At 42.2% G+C, this 22677-nt stretch overlaps 1 protein-coding gene across 2 annotated transcripts in view; it reads right to left on the bottom strand.

Annotated features, from left to right (window-relative positions):
* The window catches only part of EIF2AK3 (eukaryotic translation initiation factor 2 alpha kinase 3), a 56262-nt gene extending 35476 nt beyond the window's left edge, over window positions 1-20786 (bottom strand). The window contains exons 1-4 of one of the 2 annotated variants that reach the window (XM_053260479.1): window positions 20173-20786; window positions 16203-16332; window positions 4862-5056; window positions 973-1103 (exon numbers count right to left, since the gene is read on the bottom strand). In XM_053260479.1, the coding sequence (XP_053116454.1) occupies window positions 973-1103; window positions 4862-5056; window positions 16203-16332; window positions 20173-20462 (746 nt within the window). In that variant the 5' untranslated portion in view covers window positions 20463-20786. The remainder of the gene's footprint in view (window positions 1-972; window positions 1104-4861; window positions 5057-16202; window positions 16333-20172) is intronic. The other variant, XM_053260480.1, reaches the window with a different exon arrangement.
* Between the last annotated feature and the right edge of the window lie 1891 nt (window positions 20787-22677).

Raw genomic sequence — 22677 nt, 5'->3', positions numbered from 1 at the left:
TAGGAGCATGGATACACCCATAGTGCAGGGAAACACCAGTGGCAGTAACCTAGGTCTTGATCTCCCAGACCCTTTCCTACTGACCTAGTACAAGGGGACTGGTACACAGAAAGAATGGGAGAACTGGCTAGCTGTTGCTTTTAATCTGATTATCAACTTTTTGCTTTTGTTTTTTAACTGGAAAGCTAGCCACAACATGCAGGTAGTCATCGAGGATTTGTAGGTAGGTCCTATCCGAACAGAAGTGGCTTTTGCAGCCATGCCTCCCTAATCTTGGGATGGGACCTAACTGTTCATCTGCAGCTATGTAGCAATCCCCATTCCATCCTCAGTTCAAAGGTTGGGAGGAAGGCTGACAGTTATTTGGTCACTACACTGCTGATGCCCAGAGCACATCAATGGTTCAGGGCCAAACCATTGAGCCGAGCTCCATTTTCACTTCTGGAGCTGGGGAGCAGGCATTGGCTGCTGTGTGGCTGAGGCACCCACAGTGCCTTCGGAGTGCAGGTCCAAGCCAACATACCTCCACTAATCTTTTCTGGAGATCAAAAAAACGTAGTCAAGACTTGGCCGATGCATGGCTGATGATGCCCAGAGCAACTTGACAGCACAGGGCCAAAGCTCCCACCACTCTTTCCAGCTCCAGGGTTGTGGCTGGGGAGGGCAGCAGGGGACTGGCTCTAAACTTGTGCAGAGATGCAGTGCAAGGTCAAAGACAAGGACCTGGCAAATCGCAACAGTAGCATTTATAAGTTTCCAAAGTCTCCTGAGTGTAGGACAAAAGACAATAAATAATGGAATTCAGGTATCTTCAGGAAAGCGTAACCTGTCAAGTTTCTGATTTCTAAATTCATGGAGATGAAAAATTAGATTATATCCTCAAATACAAATACAACTGTGTCTGGCTGCAGACAGTATTTTCACATCTCTGAAGACTAGTTCAGAGATACCCGATATAGTACTTGTACATACTTCTCGTTGCCGCTGCGGGGCCCAACAGCACGAACAGTTTTCTGGGTTCGATGCAGAAGGAGGATATCTTCTTGTTCTATCTCGTCATCATCCCAGCGACGACAGCCCATTGCTGAACATATGTACTTCACCTGGGGATAAAGTAAGGAAGTCCTAGTTTTGACAAACTTCTCCTTAGTTGGTTTTTTTTTTAGCATACCCGTTTCTTCAAACATCATGCAGAAAGTGTAACTAGTTTCCATTTTCTGCATTTTTATATTTGCACATAGCTAAGTAAAGATTCTAGAAGACACACAATAAAGTTTGGATTTTCTGTAGCTTCAATATAAACACCTCTAAACAACCCTTAGCCTTAGAGTATTGAATGCATTTCATATACATTATATTGTCTTTTTATATAAGAGCTAAAGTTTAGAAGTGGAATTAAAAAACCTGTTAAAACAAACCTTAAGAAATCTTGCAAAGTAGATTGCTGCTATTAGGCAAAACTATGGATTGAGGGATGAAGATGTGCATGAGAGAGAGATTTGCCACCTAGAAAGCTTGTGGCTGACTTGAAGTCTGAACTGGGGACTTTCTGGGTAGCCACACTAGTAGCCACTATTCAACAGCTAAAAACCCAAAGAGAGAGAGAGAGAGAGAGAGAGAGAGAGAGAGAGAGAGAGAGAGAGATCTGTTTTTCTTATCACCGCTGTAAAATATATGTGTGTGTGTTTGTGTGTGTGTACCCCGCTGCAGTTAAACTATTTGTATCTAAAGTCCACCCTCAAGTGTTGTACGGAGCCCAAATAGGACCTGTTACCAACTTTACAGCTTTAGAAGCCCTGCAGTCCAAATTTCTGAGATCTATATTGTTAGTCCCCCAATGCATGCCTAATGTTGCATTAAGACAAGAGGTGGGTATGATTAGATTGGAAACTTGTTATTGGAGGAATATCATATTATTCTGGTTAAAATTTGTATTCTCTTGTGTAGGATGGGCCTCCCTTATTAAGACTGATTGTTTCAGATTCAAGCGGAAGACCCAAATTATTGACAAAATGGCTCATTATGGTTTCTCTCAGGATGAGATTATCAAAATGGGATATGATCGAGCCAGGACTCAGATCAAACAACGTATCATGGATATGGAACTGCAGGAATAAGTTGCTTCCTTGCCTAAGAATGTCTTTTTGGGGGATCAAATGCTTAACATCAAACCAGCTAGCTATCTGAGTCTAATTACCATTCCTAAATTCAGACATGCTCTGATGCTCGACCATCTAAATGCGCTTCCATCTGCTGTTATGGAGGGAAGATTTAAAGGTACCCCTTTCTCTGCTTGACTTTGCCCCTGTGGGTCTGGTCAAGTGGAGACAAGTGCGCATACCATTTTATATTGTAATTTCTATAGGGACGCCCGCTTAAGATTAGTGTCCCCTTTGCTGCAACGTTTTCCTGGGCATTTGGATGACTTTTATTTCAAGTATTTACTGTCCAGTCTTGATGATGACCTAATCAGCAAAATGGCTAGGTACTGTTATATCATTTGTAACATCCGCTTAGGTTTCCAATAATGTTTTGCTTTCTCTTTTCCATGATTTTTGTTTTATGATTGTAATGGAGGGTGCTCTGCTCCCTTTGGCTATCAGCAAGATCTATCTGGACTTCACCACATCTGCCTTTATTCTAACCTGTTAATATTGCGTTTAATCTGTGTGATTTATTATGCTGAGTTTCTTGCAAGTATGTATGTTTTACTAAGTATTGGTCTATGACCGCAATAAAGGATGATGATGATGTGTGTGTGTGTGTGTGTGTGTGTTTGTGTGTGTGTGTGTGTGTGTGTGTGTGTGTGTGTGTGTATAACAGATGTGATAAGAAAAACAGAAATTCAAAATTCTGCTCTCATTTCCAATACTATTCAAACTTAAATTGTGTTTTTTTTCCCCTTCTCAGGGATGTAAATCATGTCCAAAGAAAAACATAAGATCAACTACAATCATGTTAACTTCACAGGAAAAAAATTAGATAAATACATGTGTTTGAATCAAAGCACAAGTTCAGTAGTACAGTATATTCTGTGGCACTTAAAAAACCAATAAATTCATTGTGGCATGAACTTTTCTATAGAGTCTACTTTATCAGATGCACAAAGATCTATAGTGCAGGAGCAGAGTTACTTCTGGCTATTAGCTGCATATTACAGTTGGGTTGTATGAATCTGGCAATTTGCAAGTCTACCCAGGAGACACTTTCACACAGCCTAGACAAAGAAGATAGTAATCCCACTGGCCTCAATGAGACCTCATGAATAAATGCATCGTCTCAAAGAATCTTTGCTGCACGGGTTACCCAGGTCTTATTACTGATAGCATTTTCCACAGGCATTAAAGACATTCCTTTCAAACATAACCTCTCAGTCAATTTTATCTTATGAAGGTCTGAGAATAATACAAGATTATTATTTTTTAAAATTATAATATTTTATGGTGTTTTTAAAATTTAAAAGGGGAAAAGAGGTGTTATTTCAGGCTAATTCTGTTGATGTCTCCAAATCAATCTTCTGCAATGAGGAAGTTGCCAATGAAAAAGCAGCGGCCGACATTAAGATTAATGATGCACTGGCAGAAGGCTGCACCGCATTCACGTGAACTTTGGGAGGAAAAGGCAACTGCAGGGGAAAGGGGTCAGGGGGCCATTTGGGGGGATCCCCTTCACTCCTCTTACTGATTCCTGGTGATTTGGCGGGATCTCTCCTCACCCACCCCCGCCACTGTATTTTGGAGTCCTTCCGTAATCACAATTCCCCTAACCCATTTGCTATTGATTTCAATGGCTCTCCAACTGCGAATTTGCCAACCACGAGGTTTTCCGGGAATTGAACCCTCACAGTTGGCGAGGAATGAGTGCACTTGGATCTGGAGGCATCAATATCTATGAAATACATTTGAAATGTTTGTTTGCATTCATTCCAGATCTATCTCATAATGTTGGCTGAGAGATTGTGGCTTTATTTGAAAAGGATATCCAAATACCATATGTGATGTCTGCAAAAATAATGACACTGGTGATGGGATTCCCCTAGCCTGAGCAGAACGATATATCCCTAACAGCCCAAGTACAATGCGTCTTTCAGAATTAAGATGCTATGCAAATTTACTCCTAACTACTACTACTACTATTTATACACCAACCACTTTTCAACAGAAGTTCTCAAAGCAGTTTACATAGAAAAAGAAAGTAAAGAAAGTAAGAGCCCCTGGTGGCGTAGTGGTAAAACTGCCGCCCTGTAACCAGAAGGTTACAAGTTCGATCCTGACCAGGGGCTCAAGGTTGACTCAGCCTTCCATTCTTCCGAGGTCGGTAAAATGAGTACCCAGAATGTTGGGGGCAATATGCTAAATCATTGTAAACCGCTTAGAGAGCTCCAGCTATAAAGCGGTATATAAATGTAAGTGCTATTGCTATTGCTAAATAAACAGGAGTAGCCATATTGACCTCAGCAAGTCCTTCCTGCTCTGTTTAGGCTCTGTGAAGCTGTTTCCCGAGTAATCTGCGAACTTTCATATGCATACCACTCCCCAAAGCGGTATGGAACTTGTAGCCAGAAGCTACAATTGTAGTTGTATTTTTGCCTTGCTTAGTGCTAAGCTCCTACACTTTTAGAAGATGTGCATTTATATGAGAGAGAGTGTGAGAGTGTGCGTCAACACAGAGTGGGGGGGGGGGGGAACAGTGAATGGCAACACACGACACAATCCGAGTTAGGAGTATTCTATTCCAGTCTTGTTGGGAGGCAAGAGCCGAGATGCATTCAAACTAAGCTAGCTTATGCCCCATACTTCCTAGTGCAGTCATACTAACTAACCAACCACTTCACATATTTGTTGTGTCTCAAGTCTTTTACCTTTCCTGAATATGAACTCAGCCCATATGTTGTCAGGGATTTTCCTCCAACCAGAACAACATCATCTCCAAATCTGTAAGACGATTCAAGCAGAGATTCAACGGTGAAAGGGACAGCTTCCATGCTTTCTCTGTCACGGTCCCATTGGAAAAGGTCTCCATCCAAGGAAGGGATTATCATCTTATTCCCAAACACCTAGAAAGCATTAAATAGGCATGCAATATAAATGCACATTAAGAAAAAGCAAAACCTAACATGAACTAATGACAAGCAAGATCTAAAAATATGTTTAATCAGATGTGAGGCACAATGTTAGTACTGCCTTATAATTTTTATACCAATTCACAAAGTACATGTAGCAAATAAAAGTTAACCACACTGCAAGGTAAGACCAAAATAAAGCTAAATCCTATAAATATAATAAATCATTTTAAGTGTAAACTAAATAGTAATATGTTGGACTGAATGATGATGTTCAGTTTTACTGTTTCCAGTGCACAGTGCTAGTTTGCACTCTTAAATCCAATTTTTGGATTTTAAATCTTAAACCCTTAAATCCAGTTTTATGAACACCCAAGTGCTTTCCCAAGAGGAGTTCTTGAAGCATATACAACAGAAACACGCATCAGAAGACCATGTAGAAACTGATCTGCACTTTCACTACCGCACATATCTTCTTTAAAATACTCTGCTTTGAGATGCTGCTGAAGTGGAAAGAGAAAGTAAAGAAAAAGGTGGATTTTGATGCAGAGCAGTTTGCCTGCAATAATCTGCCAGTAGATTATTCCCTATCTCAAACATTTGCAGGACACCTAGCATAATAATTCAACAAATGTTTCAGTATGTCTCTATGCTTCACATGCTTGGAAGAACAGAATTTCCACTGAGCTGTAACAAATGTTCCATTTACTTCTCTGATAAGGTATTTAAAAACAAATTATTTTGACTTTCGCCAGTTCTTCATAATTTAACATCTTACTTGTAGCAGTATTTCGTTTTACTTCAAACAGTAATTTGAGTTCTTTCAATATCTGCTGTTTGAATCAAATTCTTACAGGAACTTTTCCAGATAGCCAAATCACATGAAAGTGGAACTTCTAGTTCCTGCAGCAAGCAAGATGGGAGGTTCTAGACATGGGAGAATTTCAGGGAGGATTTTCATCTTTGACAAAGATGACTACTTATTATTGTTTCTGTTCAGTGATGCTTGCACTTAGGAGAACCTTCGCTATGCTGCTAAATTTGTCCCTGACTAATTAAATGCAGAGACAAGGGGGAAAAAAACCTCACTCCTGCCCATGCTAACAAATGACACTAAACTGAAACACAAGACACCTAGAGTGGCATAATTCAAATACTTGTATAGTTGACAATATTTGACAGTGATTAAACAGGCATCAAGGCCTATCTAGTCCAGCATCCTGTTTCACAAAGTGGCCCACCAGATGCCTCTGGGACGCCCACAGACAATAGCTCAGGGCAAGCCCTTTCTCCTGCTGTTGCTCCCCTGCAACTGGTATTTAAAGACATCTTGTCTCTTAGGCTGGAGGTGGCTTATAGCCCGCAGACTAGCAGCCATTGATAGACTTTACCTCCATGAATTTATCTATAAGAACACGAGTCAAGCCCACAAATCACCTAGAGTAGTCACAATAATGTGTGCCCCATGTTCTGTAGTATCAAGAGTACAGCAGCTTTTGCCCCAACTAAAACAGTTGAAGGGAGAGATAATTCATTCAATCTCTGTGAGGATGGTTAAATGTTGCACAAGCCAGGCTCATGTCCTTACAGGCAAAAACAGTCAAACTCCTTCAGCATTTCCTTGTATGACTGACTTGCTCCATACGGAATGAACTGTGGCTCCACCAGGGTGGATTTGATTTAAATCAAACTGATTTAAATCATGATTTAAATCATGATTTAAATCACTAGCAGGGTGGATAAAAATAAAAAAAATCCGATTTAAATAAAAAAATCCGATTTAAATCAAAAATCCAATTTACATTTAAAAAATCCGATTTTTTTTATTTAAATCGGATTTTTTTTATTTTTATCCACCCTGCTAGTGATTTAAATCGTGATTTAAATCGTGATTTAAATCAGTTTGATTTAAATCAAATCCACCCTGGGCTCCACTGTACTCACTACAGCACTATAAACCCACAACTGAGACCATATTCTACAGTTCCTACTGTAGATCCATTTTCCTTGAGCTGAACTTGCGGGCCTATGTTTTGAGGCTATGATTGCTGCCCCAACAATGTATAACACAGTCTCCATTAGAGATGTGCAAATAGATTAGACGTTGAACCGGTTTGGTTTGATGGTTCGGGGTCAAACCGAACCACCCCCTGTTCGGTCTGACCCTGGACCGAACCCCAATCAGGGCTACAGTATCCAAATCCAGTGTGGCTGTTGGGATTGTCTGCAAAGATTTAAGTGGCATATGCCCAAAGACCTCCTTCAAAGGAAGCACTGATGTGGTCATTCCAGTAGGAATAGCTGAAGCCATCTGAATTTCTGAAGGTGCTGGCTACTCTACCTTTACTTTAGTGCAGAAGGAGATGCAGCACGGCTGCAACTGAAACAACTTTCTCTACTCTTTCATGTGTTCACTTCTTTATTTGATGTGCATATTTCCAAACAAACCAGTTTTTTTCACTTGCTGCAGAAAATGGGGTGGTGGTGGTTTGAAGCAAGTGAGGGGATCAGAAAGTTGGACATGTTCAAGACCTATTTTTGCCTAATAGCTCAGAATGTCTTACAGAAGAGTAAGAAACCACACTGAGGCAGTTAACACAATATTTCAGGTTTTTCTACAAAAAGGCATTCACTCATTCTAAAAGAGGAAATCGTTCATAAAAGCCACTTCCATGTCCAGATTTTTCAAGGTTGGGCAGGAAATAGATCTCCAGGTGATTTGCAACTGAGCAGCAAGAATTTGGCTCCCAACGTTTTAACAGCAGCAGCAACAAAAAGCTTCCTATAGCAGATTTAACATAGCCTTTATCTTAGGGCAAGCCCACATGAGGGGAAGAAAAATGCTGAATCATCCCCTCTCTATGCTTTCATCTACAAAGGCTGTTCCTTTTAAACTTTCCTGTTTCTTCAGTAGCTTAATCGCTGCCACCACACACTAATTATTACAGAGCTTAAACCCCCACCCCTAGATTAGGGTGGAATTCCAGAGAACTCTGCTTCTCTTTACCAATGGAAAAGTACAAAGAAACCTTTCCACATGCAGCCTACATGTGATGAGAAAACTTGGTAGAGTTGCTAAACAATTAAACTGAGGCGTGTTTGCACTTTCCCAGCTACCCTTTCCTGAGTTAAAAATCCACTCAAGAGGCTGGTTAAAATTGCAAAAGAACAAAAAGAAAAATAAACTTTACAAAATACTACAAACTACTTCCATCTGAGTGAGGCTTTCTCAGCTTTTAGTTACAGGTAAAAGGAATACTCAGCAGTTGCAAGAATACTTCAAAAAGCACCCTCAGATGATATTGGGTTGGCACACTTTAAAAATCATGGTTGGGCTAGAATAGAATAGAATTCTTTATTTACGACCCAAGGTCAGCATAACATGACATAAACAAAACATCTCATAACATAGGAAAATACAATTAGAAGAAGGAAATATGTAATATGTAAATAAATATCCACAGATAAATAATCAATAAAAATCATAAAATTAATCAAGAAAAACTCGCTGCTGTAACAATAGTGCAATAGAAAAAAAATTTGGCCACCTTAAAGGTGACATCTAAAGTTCTATCTGCAAGAAGACAGGAAACATAAAAATCTCCTGAGCAGCCTGGGAAGGGTGTCAGATGAGGAGTTAATAACGAGCATCTTAAATCTCTATATAATGGACAGCACAACAAAACATGTTGGATGGATTCAACTTCCCCCATACCACATGGGCATAATCTATCCTCCCTAGGGATCCACAGAAACCTCCCCGAGAGCACCGCTGAAGGTAGCATGTCATGTCTTGCTCTAACAAAGGCCCTCTGGTAGCATGTTATGCTCAAAGCATTCAAATAGGCAGCAGGGCCCCAACTAGAACTGCTCAAACCCAACCTCCTTTTCATACAATCAGGGATTTGGGAGAGTTCTTGTTGAATTTCAAAGTCCAAGAGTCTTTGCTTCAAGATCTGCCTAACCTGGTCATAACTTAACAAGACCAGGTAGTCCATAGACAGACCCAAGGACACAATTTTGTCCTGAATAGCCCAGGCCCAAGAGGGCTGGAATACATCAGCCAAGATAAGAGAAAGGTGCTGTCTGAGTAGGAGGCTGGGGCTGTGGGATAAGCGGCAGGCATTCCCTAGCAAAAAGGCCTTTAGTCAGCAAGCTACATCGGGTGGGAAGGGATCGGGGGCCAGGCCTGGAGGAGGGGGAGCGGCATTACCTGAAGGCTCACCAGCTGGCAGCCGGTCCGATGGCAAGGCATCACCTGATGCAGCGTCCCTTTGTTTATTCGAGCCCAATGTCTCTTTTGGTTCTCCACTTCCTGTTGGACAATTTGGGTGGTGTGCGGGGGGGGAGTGCACGGACCACCCGACTCCCCCTCCACAACAACCACAGGGGAGGTGCTGTGAGAAGCCAATGGATCACCCACTGGGTGATACTCATCCTTCCCCTTTCTGGCCTTGTGTTCCTTAGAGCGTGGTTTCGTCCGCTTCCATACCGCCTGGATAAGCAGGCGCTCACTGAGGCGGACTAAAGCTGAAAGTTTTTGTGGCTTTTTAATCCTGCTTCCATTTGCCTCCTTGCGATGCTTCCTTGCTATGCTTAGTTCTCTTTGGCGCCTTACGAGGCGAAAGGAGATGGCCGGGTACAAGGGCCTCTGCTGGGGCAGGAAAGGCTGCTGCGGTAGAAGGCACCGAAGGCGCAGAAGGAACAGGCAGCAAGGCTTGGAGAGTCTGGTCAGGGAAAAGAGACCCCCCAAAAGAGATCCTCCAAGTAATTACTCTGCATGGGCGAGCTCCATAACGGAGACTAACAGCCAAGTAGTAGCAAACACAAATCAGAAAGCACAGTAAAAATGAAAGCAAATAGAAGCCAATCAGCCAAATTGTGCAGAAAAGAAAAACTGTTTGCAAAGGTTGGAAAATGAACAAACAATGGACTAAGGAAAGCTCCTTTCTGCCCTTGCACACTCTAAAACAGAAAAATAGGTTAGGGAATGACCAGTTCCAAAAGCTATCCAAAAATCCTGTAGAGCAAAAACTCTCAGCGTGTGAGCCTTGAGCAGACAGGACTGGAACTGGAGATGGTGCCCTGACGGGAAGAAGTAGTGTTCTTTATTTCTGGCCTGTCCTGATCATGCTCAGTGACTGAACCCACTACTGATGAGCTCCAGCTCAGGGGGAAATGCCCTGGCTTCCTTTGCCCTGAACTCACCAAAATCATGGTAGAGGATTCAAGTTTCCTTCCCTCCTGGCTTTTCTGGATTTGCAGAGAGATTTTCCTGCAGCCAAACCTCATGGCCACATCTCCTGCCCTCCAGCCAGCTCCTTCTTCTTGAGAGAAATCTCCAGGCTAGCTTTTGACCACGAGGGAACAAAATTCCATTGCTCATCACTAAGCCTTTTTGCCCGTGCTTCACTCAACTCCCACCTAGCTCCTTTTGAAGAGCCACTCCCCTTCTCTTCCTGCCTCTTGGCCCTCTAGGTTCCACCCACCGTGTGCTGAGTGTCTGATCCCCAGCCTGTTAGTCAGGACAGGGTACACTTCTGGTTCACTCTTTACAGCAGGGGTGGGGAACCTTGGCCCTCCAGCTGTTTTTGAACTACAACTCCCATCATCCCCAGCCACAATTATTGTGGCTGGGGATGGTGGGAGTTGTACTTCAAAAACAGCTGGAGGGCCAAGGTTCACCACCCCTGCTTTACAGGAACGAAAAGGCTGTTACTACCTGATCGTTATACTTCCCCACTCCAAATTAGGCTGCTAAAATGAAAAAGGACTCCAGCCCAGTTCTAGTATTGAAAAGCAAATTCTTGGCTGAGCATATATGCTCAGGAGGCACACATAGAAAGCTATCAGATACTGAGTCAGATTGGTCCATCTAGTTCAGTACTGTCTACACAGACCTACAATGGTTTCTTCGAGGTTACAGGCAGGAGTCTCTCTCAGCCCTATCCTGAAGATGCCAGAGAGGGAACTCAGAACATTCTGCATACAAACATACAGATGCTCTTCCCAGAGCGGCCCCATCCCCTAAGGGGAATATATAGTACTGTTCCCAAGTACTATATCCACCTTGATTCAGTATTTTGCACTTTATTCCAGTTAGTGGAGTTCAAGATGACTAGTAAAAAAAAAAAAGGCAGTAGATCTTGCAATTCTGAAGCATGCCCATCTCCAGTAAAGACTATACAATAACTTCCTTATCAAGGCAACATTCTGATGACTCCCACTAATAGTCTAGTCTGCACTTTGAATTATATCCAAAGTTTCCTTAGCACCCACCAGCAGGAAGCAAACAGATGTGGTATCTTGGCACACACCCACATGTCATACACAAAGGCTGCACAGAGATTACTGCTACATAAATGATCAAACATGAAATAATCTATTTTGTGAGATCAAAAAACTATTCAGTGTTCTTCTGAAAAATAATTAATTAAATTGGTTTAGAGCACTGAGAGGGTGAGTTCAAGTGTGTTTGTATACAGGGAAATTCCTGTCATAAATAGCAGTAAAAGCTCATCCAGATTCTTATCATAGGAACCTAAACTGTAGAGATTTCAAGTCTCAGAGAAGGTTTGCTCCCAATTAGAACAAACAAATGCAACTGGAGTCAATTTGATTTCCAAAAAATATGGTAAATGAAATCTAAAAAAAAGAATTCTCGAGGCCAATAAGAGGATCTCTACAAGATTCTCTTTGGCTTGATCCAAATTTATTTTCCACATTACCTATGGAAGGATAAAGAATGCATCAAGCAAGCAATGAGATCACCACAAGCCTCAGAAAGATTGGGGGCATGGGTTCCCACTGGAATTACGAGACATCATTTGAACTACTTCCTGTTATGAGGAAGTAGAGGGATAGTTCATAGGAGGCAAGACAAATCAGCAAAGGCATGCAAGATAGGGTAAAAGAATGACATCACCTCCCCCTCTCCCCTCCTCTAAAGCATTACCTCACCTCCTAATACAAGAATGAGTCATCCAGACAGTCATCTGCAATTAACTTGATAAAGAGAATGTAGGTTAGCACAAGGTACTTACACATTCATCTGAATGGTCAATGTAAATTTTCTGTTTATTCAACTTCACTGACCAATATGACACAATTATTAAGCAGTTTTCAAAAGTAACATTTTACATACACAAGTTTTTCTAAATGCATGCTCTAAACAGATGCTTGTTTTAGGTTCACTCAAGTTTAGTTTTACGCTGGCTGTCAGCTACCAAAACAATCAAATGTGATCTGTGCATCACAAAGGATGGCGAGGTAATACTCTTTCAAAAAAGAGAAGAGAAGAGAAGAGAAGAGAAGAGAAGAGAAGAGCAAAATGTCAAAGATTTTTCTTGTTTAAATGACATACTACCAGGGATTCAGTGAACTATATTTTTGTTATAAAGTATACCTTGTGTGAAAATCTAGGGGCTGTGCTGGATGTGATATCTCCCTTATTCAGTCCTACTGTCTCTAAAATATAATAAATAATTCAACCATGTTATTAAGTGGCATTCTGACATTCCAGATGATCCCTATGTGGGGATGGCCAGGGGTGCAGACAGTGTGCTGGGCAGGTGTGTAAGAGCTGCGCAAGCTCACACCTTCCAGTATGACAGGCTAAACCAAGGAAGATATATAATCCAATCCAGCCACAACATATTAGGTTTTTAACTCAGAACCTCCAGTTTAGAAAGGAATATGAAAAGAGACAGAATAGTTATAGATTTTAGTAACAGAAGATTCAAGCAGTATAAATAGTGTTTGACTTCACAATATCTTCTTAGACAAAGCTGGCATACACATGTGATCAAATATTAGAGAGTTGGATGAAGTGTAAACAAGTATTTAAGTTGCTGACTTTCCATAGCAGCTTTTTTGCATTTTTATCCTGGGGCATGCAAATTACAATAAGCCTAGAATGCAGAGTACACTACAAATCAAGTGAAAACAGCACAGATATCAAGAGAGGAAATGAGACATTACAAACTGGAACTTTAAGAAGTCATATCAGTTCCTCCCTCCCTCCCTCTCATGCGCACACACACACAGCTAGGAGAATCTCTTTGGCTAGATCCAGTTTTATTTTCCACATTACCTATGGGAGGATAAAGCATGAATAAAGCAAGCAATGAGATCACCACAGGCCCCAGAAAGTTTGGGGGCATGGGCTCCCACTGGAATTACAAGACATCACACACAGCCATGTGCATGTGCACCAATACTCGCTGGAACACAAACATACAAATGTGGAGAAGAAAAGGCAATGCCCAATGCAACATGATGCAGGCAAGAACCACCATGCATAAATGTGCACTGCAATACATCACAAACTTGTTTTGATTTTAGCTACCTTTTGATATCATAATTGTACTACTGTTTTCTCTTTTGACTGCTAGCTGCCTTGAGAGAAAGGCAAGATACAAATGTTGTAAAATAAAAAGTGAAATAAATGCACACACACAGACAGACATTCACTGAAACACATCATGTACGAACACATACTGCAGCAAACACACATGTGCACATTATACACAAACATGTACACAGCAGCACAACAAATGGAAATGGTATGCTGGTGGACATGAACATGAGCTGCAGTACATCACATGTGATGGTACAACAAAAATGAGTGTAGGGTGCAAATACACTGCAATGCACTATGTAAACACACATATCACATACAAACCCTTCTCACCGGATGCCACACACAAATATGAACTAAAATACACAAAGCACAAACCACATTGTAGCATGCCACAGCACATAAACAAATGTCACAACACACCACACACAAACCCATAGAACAAGAGCCAACATGCCAACCTGTGCCACATAATGCAAATACAAGTTGTTGGATACATCACATAGCAAGTCACCATACAGCATGGTATATGGTGTCACATTGCAAAGTGCAAACCCACACCGCAGGACACTGTGCACCGAAGCATCACAGCACCCTATATACTTGCATGTGCTGTAATTCGCAATGGCACATTCTACTGCAACATGCCAAACAAACAAACAGGGCAGCAGGATTCAAATGCATGACAAGATGTTATGCACCTCACACACATACACGTCAAGTGCAAACACATACCACAGTATGTACTGCACAAATATACACAGCAGTGCATTTATACAAACACATGCTGGAAAGCATAGGGGAAGAGAATGTGTTTTGGGAAGGGAAGGGAATTTTGGTGAAGACTAACTGAGAGGAAATCATTTAGAGCTATGGGACTAAATCCTACCTCTCCCTGTATTAACTTTGTTACTTTGGGCAAGCTACTTAGCTCTTTGCTTCACAAGTTTGCCTTCCATAACATGGATACTGTGCTGAAGAAAGTGTTGGGTCCAAGAAATGGTTTGGTGGTTGGGGCTTGGATACCATCTTTGCCTCGTAAAATGTAGAAGTGGCCACACTTCTGCTCTAGTGTCAGGCTGGAACAGAAACCAGTGTAATCTCCAGGAATCACTTCATCTAGTCCACTAGCTCTAGCCCATACATTTCTCCATTCCCCATGATGGAGACTTCTATCATGACAAGAACCCTGACATTTTGTAGGGAGCACAGCCATTAAACCTGCACAATGCAATCTGGGGATCAGTAGAAGTCTGCCTCTGGCAACAGGCATCGTATGTAACTTTGTATGCAAAGCATTCTTAGAATAGAATTGTAAGTTATCAAATAACTTTTATTTGGGTTATTACTGCACTAACATGTGTCACATTTCACTTTCCTTTACTGGCCTGGAAATAGTTATAATTGCAAAGCAGATTCTGATTCTAACAATAGGGATAGGAAGTGCCACTGGCATAGGATGTTGGTGCATCACCTGCCTATTCCCTGTAGTTCCTCAGTTCAAATGTTACTAATATGCTACAGAACCAAACCTTGAGAAAGCAGCACCTACATTGCCAAGGGAATGCATGAGTTAGACTGAAATATTTGTTTATTTGCCAGACAGTCATATATTCAAGGGTCAAGAGGTGTTGGCTCAGTTCACCAGCCAAACAAAATATTTTACTCATCAGATGATTCCCCAAGCCTTCAGGACTTTTTTCACTCACCAGGCATCATTTTTCACCATAAGAGACTAGTAGATTTCCTAAGCCCTGCATATATTCTCCCTGAAATTTCATGCTCAGACATTCTTATTTTCATTCACAAATGCCAAATTTGGCAATTGCAGTCATACATCAGCCAATGAATTTTGTGCAGTGTGCAAAAAAGGAGCAGAGGAAAGAGACTTTGAGATAGAATAGTAAAGTAGCTAATTTCCCAGATCATGCATGAATCAAGTTTTTTAGCTTCTACTGACAAACCAAATCAGCAAGGTATTCAAGAGAACCAGGTGCTCAAGTGCAATAGTATACATTCCCTGAAAAAGTTCTAAAAGGAGCTCTGAGTGTTAAGAACATACTGTATCTATATACTTCCTATAGTTCTAAGTACACTGAACTCCTCAAACCTTATTTTTCTCCAGCCTTTGTTAAGTTTAGAAGGCTGTGGGAAATGCCATCTCACAAACAGCTGGTACAAATAATCAAATATCTGTTGACATTTCAACTTTGTGTCTGAAAACACCACAGTTGCTAAATAAATCTTGTGAGGCAACATAACATTCTAGTCAATCCTATCTGTAGCAAAATGAACCAAATTATAATGCCTTCCCCCATGCTCATCATTAGCTTACAAGCAGTAGAGAGATTATACTTAATGTTTAGCAGTTTCAAATCACATATATCACTATACCGTACTATACTATAAATGCTATATCTAGACTTATAGCCCAATCCTAACAATGTTTACTCAAAGAAAGTGCTACTGATTTCCATGTGACTTATTTCTTAGTATGTTTGTTTAAGACTGCAACCTTGCTGTTTAATTCTCCACAAGTTTACTCATAAGTAAGTCCACTAATTTCAATGGACAAAAAGTGGAACTGAAATCAAAACACAAAAACTAATGAGCAATTGTTCACATTACCAACTAGTAAATACATTAAGAACTACAACATTATACTGATCTTTTAACACATTTGCCTCTAAGTAAACTCTGTTAAAATTAATATGACACATTTACAAGTAAGTGTTTCAACTTGAATAGAGTCAATTTTAAACAGAAGGATTGTAATCTTACCTCTGGTTTACTGAGGCTAGATGAAACAAGAGAACCTGATCCCACATCAAGATCCCACTGTTTCCTACCACTGTTCTCAGGATCCAGTGCAGCAATTCGTCCATCCAAAGTACTTATTATTATCAATGATCTGCAGATGAAAAACATGGACACAAGTGAGAACCAGAAGTAACACTAACTACACCAGTAATCTTCAACTTCTTCAAATTTGGTATCTACCTTTAACACCAACCCACAACATGGAGCCCATTTTTTATTTACCACCGCATATATTTGTACTTTCCCCGCTCTGTCCTGTCTTTCCCTACCCTATCTTTCTCCTCTTAAATATCCTAGAGTTGACAAACAACCAACAACAATAAAAAGAGAAGAAGAAAATGCTGATACAAATGATGCATCCTCATCTTAAGTTTTTAACATCTTAACATCCTCCTATTTTCCTAATGGATGCTAGGGATATGCACAAACCGGTTTGGAGGCTCTTTTACAGGCCTCCAAACTGGTTCGAACCCTGGCCGAAGGTTTGACGGCCGGGGGGAGGGATGGCTTTAAGGGCAGGGGGGGGTGCACTTACCCCCACCCCGCGCTTCCCCGCGCAAGTCCTTAAAAGCCCATCAGGGCGGCAGCGTACCTCCCTGCCGCCCTGTGCCAACGTTTACTGGATGTACTCAGCAATAGGAACTGCACATCGCACTCACACACGCACCCGTTGGGTGCGTGTGAGCAACGTGCACTGTCGCAGTTCCTACTTCCGGGTGCATCTGGTAAACATTGGCATGGGGCAGCAGGGAGGAAGTCTGCTGCCTCAACAGGCTTTCAAGGACTCACGCGCTGGTGGGGGAAACGGGGTGGGGTAAGTGCACTCACCCCCGTCCTTAAAGCCATCCCCTCCCCGCCACTGAACCGGCCGCCGGCGGTTCCGTGCACATCCCTAACTGATGCATCCCCATCTTAAGTAAGGTACTGTTCTCTTGTAGGCTCCAATATACCAGTTAAAGGCCAATGATCTATACTAATTTAAAACTGTTTTGCAACACTGACATTTCTACATGACAACCCAACATAAGAATATATGAATCAAGGGTCTATTTCCTCACACTTTGCTTCAAAACCAATACCAAGTATAATATATTTTCCTCCCAATCCTTTTTTTTGGGGGGGGGTGTAGATGGGAGGCACAGCACATCAATATTATTCTCAAGGCTACAACCAGAGTAAGACAGTGCAGTGATGATGGTACTGCATCACTAGACCCAGGCCCACACGTTTACAGGGGAGCAGCTGTCATAACGTTAAGAAGCTGCAGAAAAGCTCCTCCTGGATCTTACCACTACGACAAGTTTCCCCAAGCAAGTGTTTCAGATTAACTTCCTGAGCCTTCACTCCAACTGACATTCATGTGCTGTGCCAGCCCCTGACAAATTTCCTTGGGATCTAGGAAAAGTTGGGACAAGGGTCATTTGACAAAATTACCAGACTTAGTGATGGACACTGTGGCGGGGGGGGGGGGGGGGTGGACAGGGTAAATGGGCTTCTCTTTGTCCTCTTCAAAAGTAACATACAGGCACTCCTCAGTTACAAACATCCATCCATATAAAGCTCCATAACATATTACACTGAGGAACTTCCCAATTTGCAAACACCAACCTGCATATACAAAAAAGTTGTTGCTCTTGGGAACTACATGCATTCCAAGTTATGAACAACCGACTTACAAACTTATGGAACACAACATATTTGTAGGTAGGGAACTTCCTGTACTTGGAACAGAAACAGAGCTGCCTGGGACAAATAAAGATTCTATCAAATAGCTCTTTTTCTGAATACTCTAGTCTAGACACCATGGTTAAAAATCCCACGTCCCCCACCCAGCACCTGGGATTTGTTGAGCCCTGTGCTATGCTTTCATCATTTTTGCAATGCAGCATGGCGGATAACAATAGACTTTCTTTTGAAAGACTGGTTCCTAAACAAGAAATATTACACCAAAAGTTTTGCATTTGAAATTAAAGCCAGGTTTTTCATATCAGGATTTTCACCCTATGCAGATGTTTACAGAAAACATTAACAGACCTATGCCTCTTTGGAATTATATTTCAAATAAGAACAGAACACACTGTAAAAAGAAATGTACTTTTAGATATATATTTCCAGGTTTTAAATTTTTCATCCCAACATGAGCAGTGAACTACAGCCACAATGCAAAGCATCCCTATTTTGCAGTAGTTTTCTGTTCAGCTGAGGCATCCACAGTCATATGTCTACAGTTCAAGGAAGTCTACAGCTACTTATACACCTGTTCAGACTTACTAGTTTAACAGATCATGGTGTTAGGGAGGGTTCAAGAGTAGCCAATGAAATGAATATAATCCAATTACCTGTGAGTAACAGTTCAAATAGACTTGGCCTTGCCTATTTGAAGTTTTCCATTCAAATAGTTGTGTTTGTCTGGGCCTGGGTGATCTTCTCCTGATTGATCTCAGATAGTGACTGAGACCATACAAACTGTTCCCAGAATCCCTCCCCAAGTAAGAAACTCAGGTAAAAGTTCTGCAAAGCTTTATTTGAGTTCACCACCATCTTAGCACATAGAAGCAAGGCAGTTCAACCAGCTGCAACCGGTTGGGACTGATGGGAGACCCAAAGCAATGTAATATAATCCATTTTATACCTTTACAGTTTACTGACAAGTAATAATTTTTCCATTAAATAAACAGCACCACCCAGCATGTACAAATTTCATAGCATATCAAGTCTACACATCACTGACATTTCTTCACCTTCCCAGAATCATGCCCACACATGTGCTTGTTTACAGGTACCACTGACTGGTACCCCTGTCCACAGGAAATTGCACACTCCTGTTTTTCTATTCCTTGTCCTATGGTGAAACTCTGCTGATGTTTGTAGCACCAGCATATATTAATTTTCCCATTAAAAGGTAGCCCCTGACCCACAAACATCTGTGCCAAAGTTCAGTCTGTGCTAAGTATAAGCTTATTTATTACTAGTTTTTAATGTATGGATTAATATAGAAATTGTGCAACAAAATATGCAACAGTGGCAATGCTATGGATATACTGTATCTTAATTTTAACAAAGCACTGGACAAAGTCTCCCACAATATCCTTGTTGTCAGGTTGGTAAAATGCAGGCAAGATGTTGCTACCGTTAGATGAATTTGCAGCTGAATGAACAACTGGAACCAGTGAGTACTCATTAGCAACTTCACATAACTAGAGAGAGGTAATTAGTGGAGTGCTGCAGCCTCTGGCCTAGGCCCTCAGTTGTCCAACATTTTCATAAATGACTTGAAGGAAGGAGATGCTTATCAAATCTGCAAAATGACATAAAGCTTTGGGGAGCAGGGAGAAATGGCTAATTTCTTAGAAGACTGAATCAAGATCCCAATTGATCTGGACAGGTTTGAATACTGGGTTAGAGTCAAGAAGATGAAATTCAACAAAGACAAGAGTAATGTCCTGCATTAGGGTACCAAAAATCAAATGCTAGAGTACAGAATGGCAGAAACCTGGCTTGGCAACAGAACTTATGCAAGGGACCTAGGTGTTTGAGTGGACAACAAGTTGAATGTGAGCCAGCAGTGCGATGCAGCTGTTTAAAAAGTGAATGCCATTCCCTTACACTGCATTAACAGAAGCACAGAACCCAAGTCACAAGTGGTGATTGTTACCCTTTATTTTGCCCCGGTCAGACCTCACTTGGAATACCGAGTCATTCTGGACCCCACATTTTAAGAAAGCTCTTGATGAACCGGAACAGGTGCGGAAGAGAGCAACGACAATCAGGTGGCTTATCTCCTCCATTTGTTTAACCTTTACTAATACACTAATGCATAACCTTTACTAATACACATAGAACAGAAACAGTTCGGCGGGTGTGTGTGTGTGTGTGTGACCAAGTTTTGACCCACAGTTTTAACCAACATGCCGACGCCCTCCGGCCTCACCTGCAGCTTCGGGAGGGCGCTTCCGCCGCGTCCTCCTCCTGGTCCCCAGAGGGCGCCGCCTGGGCCACCCCGCCGGCCTCATCGTCCTCCACTGTCACGTCGGCTACTATGGGAAGCGCAGCAGCCGCAGCGCCGCCGAGTCCTAGCGCAGGCGGTCTATCTTCACCCGAAAACGCCGCTGCCTCCCGCAGGGAGACGCAGAGCGGCAGGAGAAGCCAGAGCAACACCAGGGCGACGGTGGTGGTAGGAACAAGAGCAGGCCGAGCTCTCGGGCCTCGCGGCCCCGGCATTAAGCGGCCCTCCCGCCGCCCGCCTCGACGACGTTGCTAGGACATAGGACCAACCTCCGCGCCTCGCAAACGGCCACCGAAAGGGGCTTCTTCGCAGGCTTCCCTCAGCAGCCCACTCTCTCCGCTACGCACGCGCGAAATGCACCTCAAGGCAACTTGCTCATCCTTCGCTAATCTCCCACCCCCTCTGGCCACGTACTGATACTTTGTTCACAACCAATTATATTTGCCTTTCATTTCATTGGTTGTAAACATTTTCATTTTGTGTGCCTGTCCAATCTCAAAACTGAGATCAGGGGATTTTTTTGTTTGTTCCCTGCGCAGGAAAAGGGCGGAACTCGAGATGTTTGTCAACACGCAATCGTAGCCAATGACAATATCGATTCCAAATTCCGCTCGCCAATAAAAGACTTGTGTTTCCTAAGCTTTTCTGTCATTGGATTTAATATGATCCTGCCCCTTCTATTGGCTTCCGTTCTTTGGGGAGTTTAGAGGCGGGTGGTGGAATGGAGGGATTGGCTGCTCCCGATCCCCGCCTTTCCTGATTGGGCAACGCCGATACATCCTACGTGGCCGATTTTGAGTGTCGAAAGAGGCTTTCCCCAGCGCAGAAGAGAGTCAGGTGGTTCTCGAGTCTTAAAGGGACCGCTTGCTCGCAATGGTCAAAAACGGGCCTTCGCTGATAAAGCTTTAATTGTCTGGTGGCGTTTTCACACTTACCGCAGAGTAACTGAGGATTTGCCTTTAAAGTAGACCAACTACCACGCCTGGTCTTCACATGCAGCAAAATTAGGTGGTTGAGTCCTGAGGTGTTTAATAGACTGTACCACTTCTGAGTGCAGACTGAGAGGGTCACATTTTTTATTACTATGTGAAAAACTTCCTGCAAACAGAAAACTAAAACAGCCGTGAGTGATCACACAACCCACTTGCCTGGTACAGTCCACTCTTAGCATCTCAAGATTCTATCGCCTCATTCTATTGGACCATAGACCAGCCATCGCTCACTCCGCCATTCTAATGTATTTCCAGATGTGTCCAGCCATGTGCCCTGAGAAACATACAAACAGTGCATGAGGGGGGAAACCATTCTTCTCCCCAGTTTGCCCTGAAGCAATTTATTTATTCGTTCATTCAATCCCTCCTTTCCCCCATTGTCACTGAGCTCCATTAGATTCACTTACATGCTTGTTAATTGCACTCTGAGCCCACAAACATGCTGTCCCATTGACTTACCTGGGGACAATTTTGGTTTTTTTGGCCCCCTTAGTTTTTTTCTTCCAATTTTTGGAACATCAATGTATCTGTTGGTCATCCCAAGTCTGTCAGTACCTCCCACTTGCCCACAAGTGCTCTGATCAGAAATAGTATTCAGACATTATCTGCATTACAGATGTCTGTATACTCATACACATGTTCGTGTGAATGACTGTACCTGTGTTTGTTATAAAAGTAAGCCTGTATATAGGTCCTTCAAAAGCATGGTACAGATAGGAAGTGTAATCCGTACCCATACTCAGCAAAACGTGTGAATGACTGTACTTGTGTACAGATCTATACCTGTGTACACTGTGCACTCATTGTACAAGTAATGTGTGAATAGGTCTTGTGATGTCGAGCGTTTTAGAGAGCAGCAGGCTCTGGTTTAATTTAAACCCAAGCCTACCACTCATGGAAATGCTTGCCATTGCAGATAAGGTCTTTGCCTCTTCAAACACCACCGTAATTGTGAAGAGTGGGTGATGCATCAGTCAGAATTCCAGCACACTTTGGGGTGGTTATACTCTTGTACAGTTTTTGGTGTTTTTTTTAAATTTTTAATAGAGCTTTTGAGTAAGAATGCACAAGATCTGGCTGCAAGTTACAGACTTTTGCCAAATTGGACAGATTCCAGATGGTGTCGATTGGAGACTGTTGCTCTTCAAAATCTGAGCTTAAGTATGGTGTCCCTCAAGGCTCCATACTTTCTCCAGTGCTCTTTAACATCTACATGAAACCGCTGGGAGAGATCATCAGGGGATTGGGAGCGGGGTGTTATCAGTATGCTGATGACACCCAAATCCACTTCTCCATGTCAGCTTCTTCAGGAGATGGCATAACTTCCCTAAATACTTGCCTGGAAGCAGTATGGGCTAGATGAGGGAGAATAAACTGAAACTGAATCCAGATAAGACGGAGGTACTTATTGCGCGAGGTCAGAACTCTAGAGACGATT

Source organism: Hemicordylus capensis, chromosome 6 (genome assembly GCF_027244095.1).
Source record: "Hemicordylus capensis ecotype Gifberg chromosome 6, rHemCap1.1.pri, whole genome shotgun sequence".
In the NCBI taxonomy this organism is placed as follows: domain Eukaryota; kingdom Metazoa; phylum Chordata; class Lepidosauria; order Squamata; family Cordylidae; genus Hemicordylus; species Hemicordylus capensis.
This window is presented reverse-complemented; position numbering and strand designations above follow the sequence as displayed.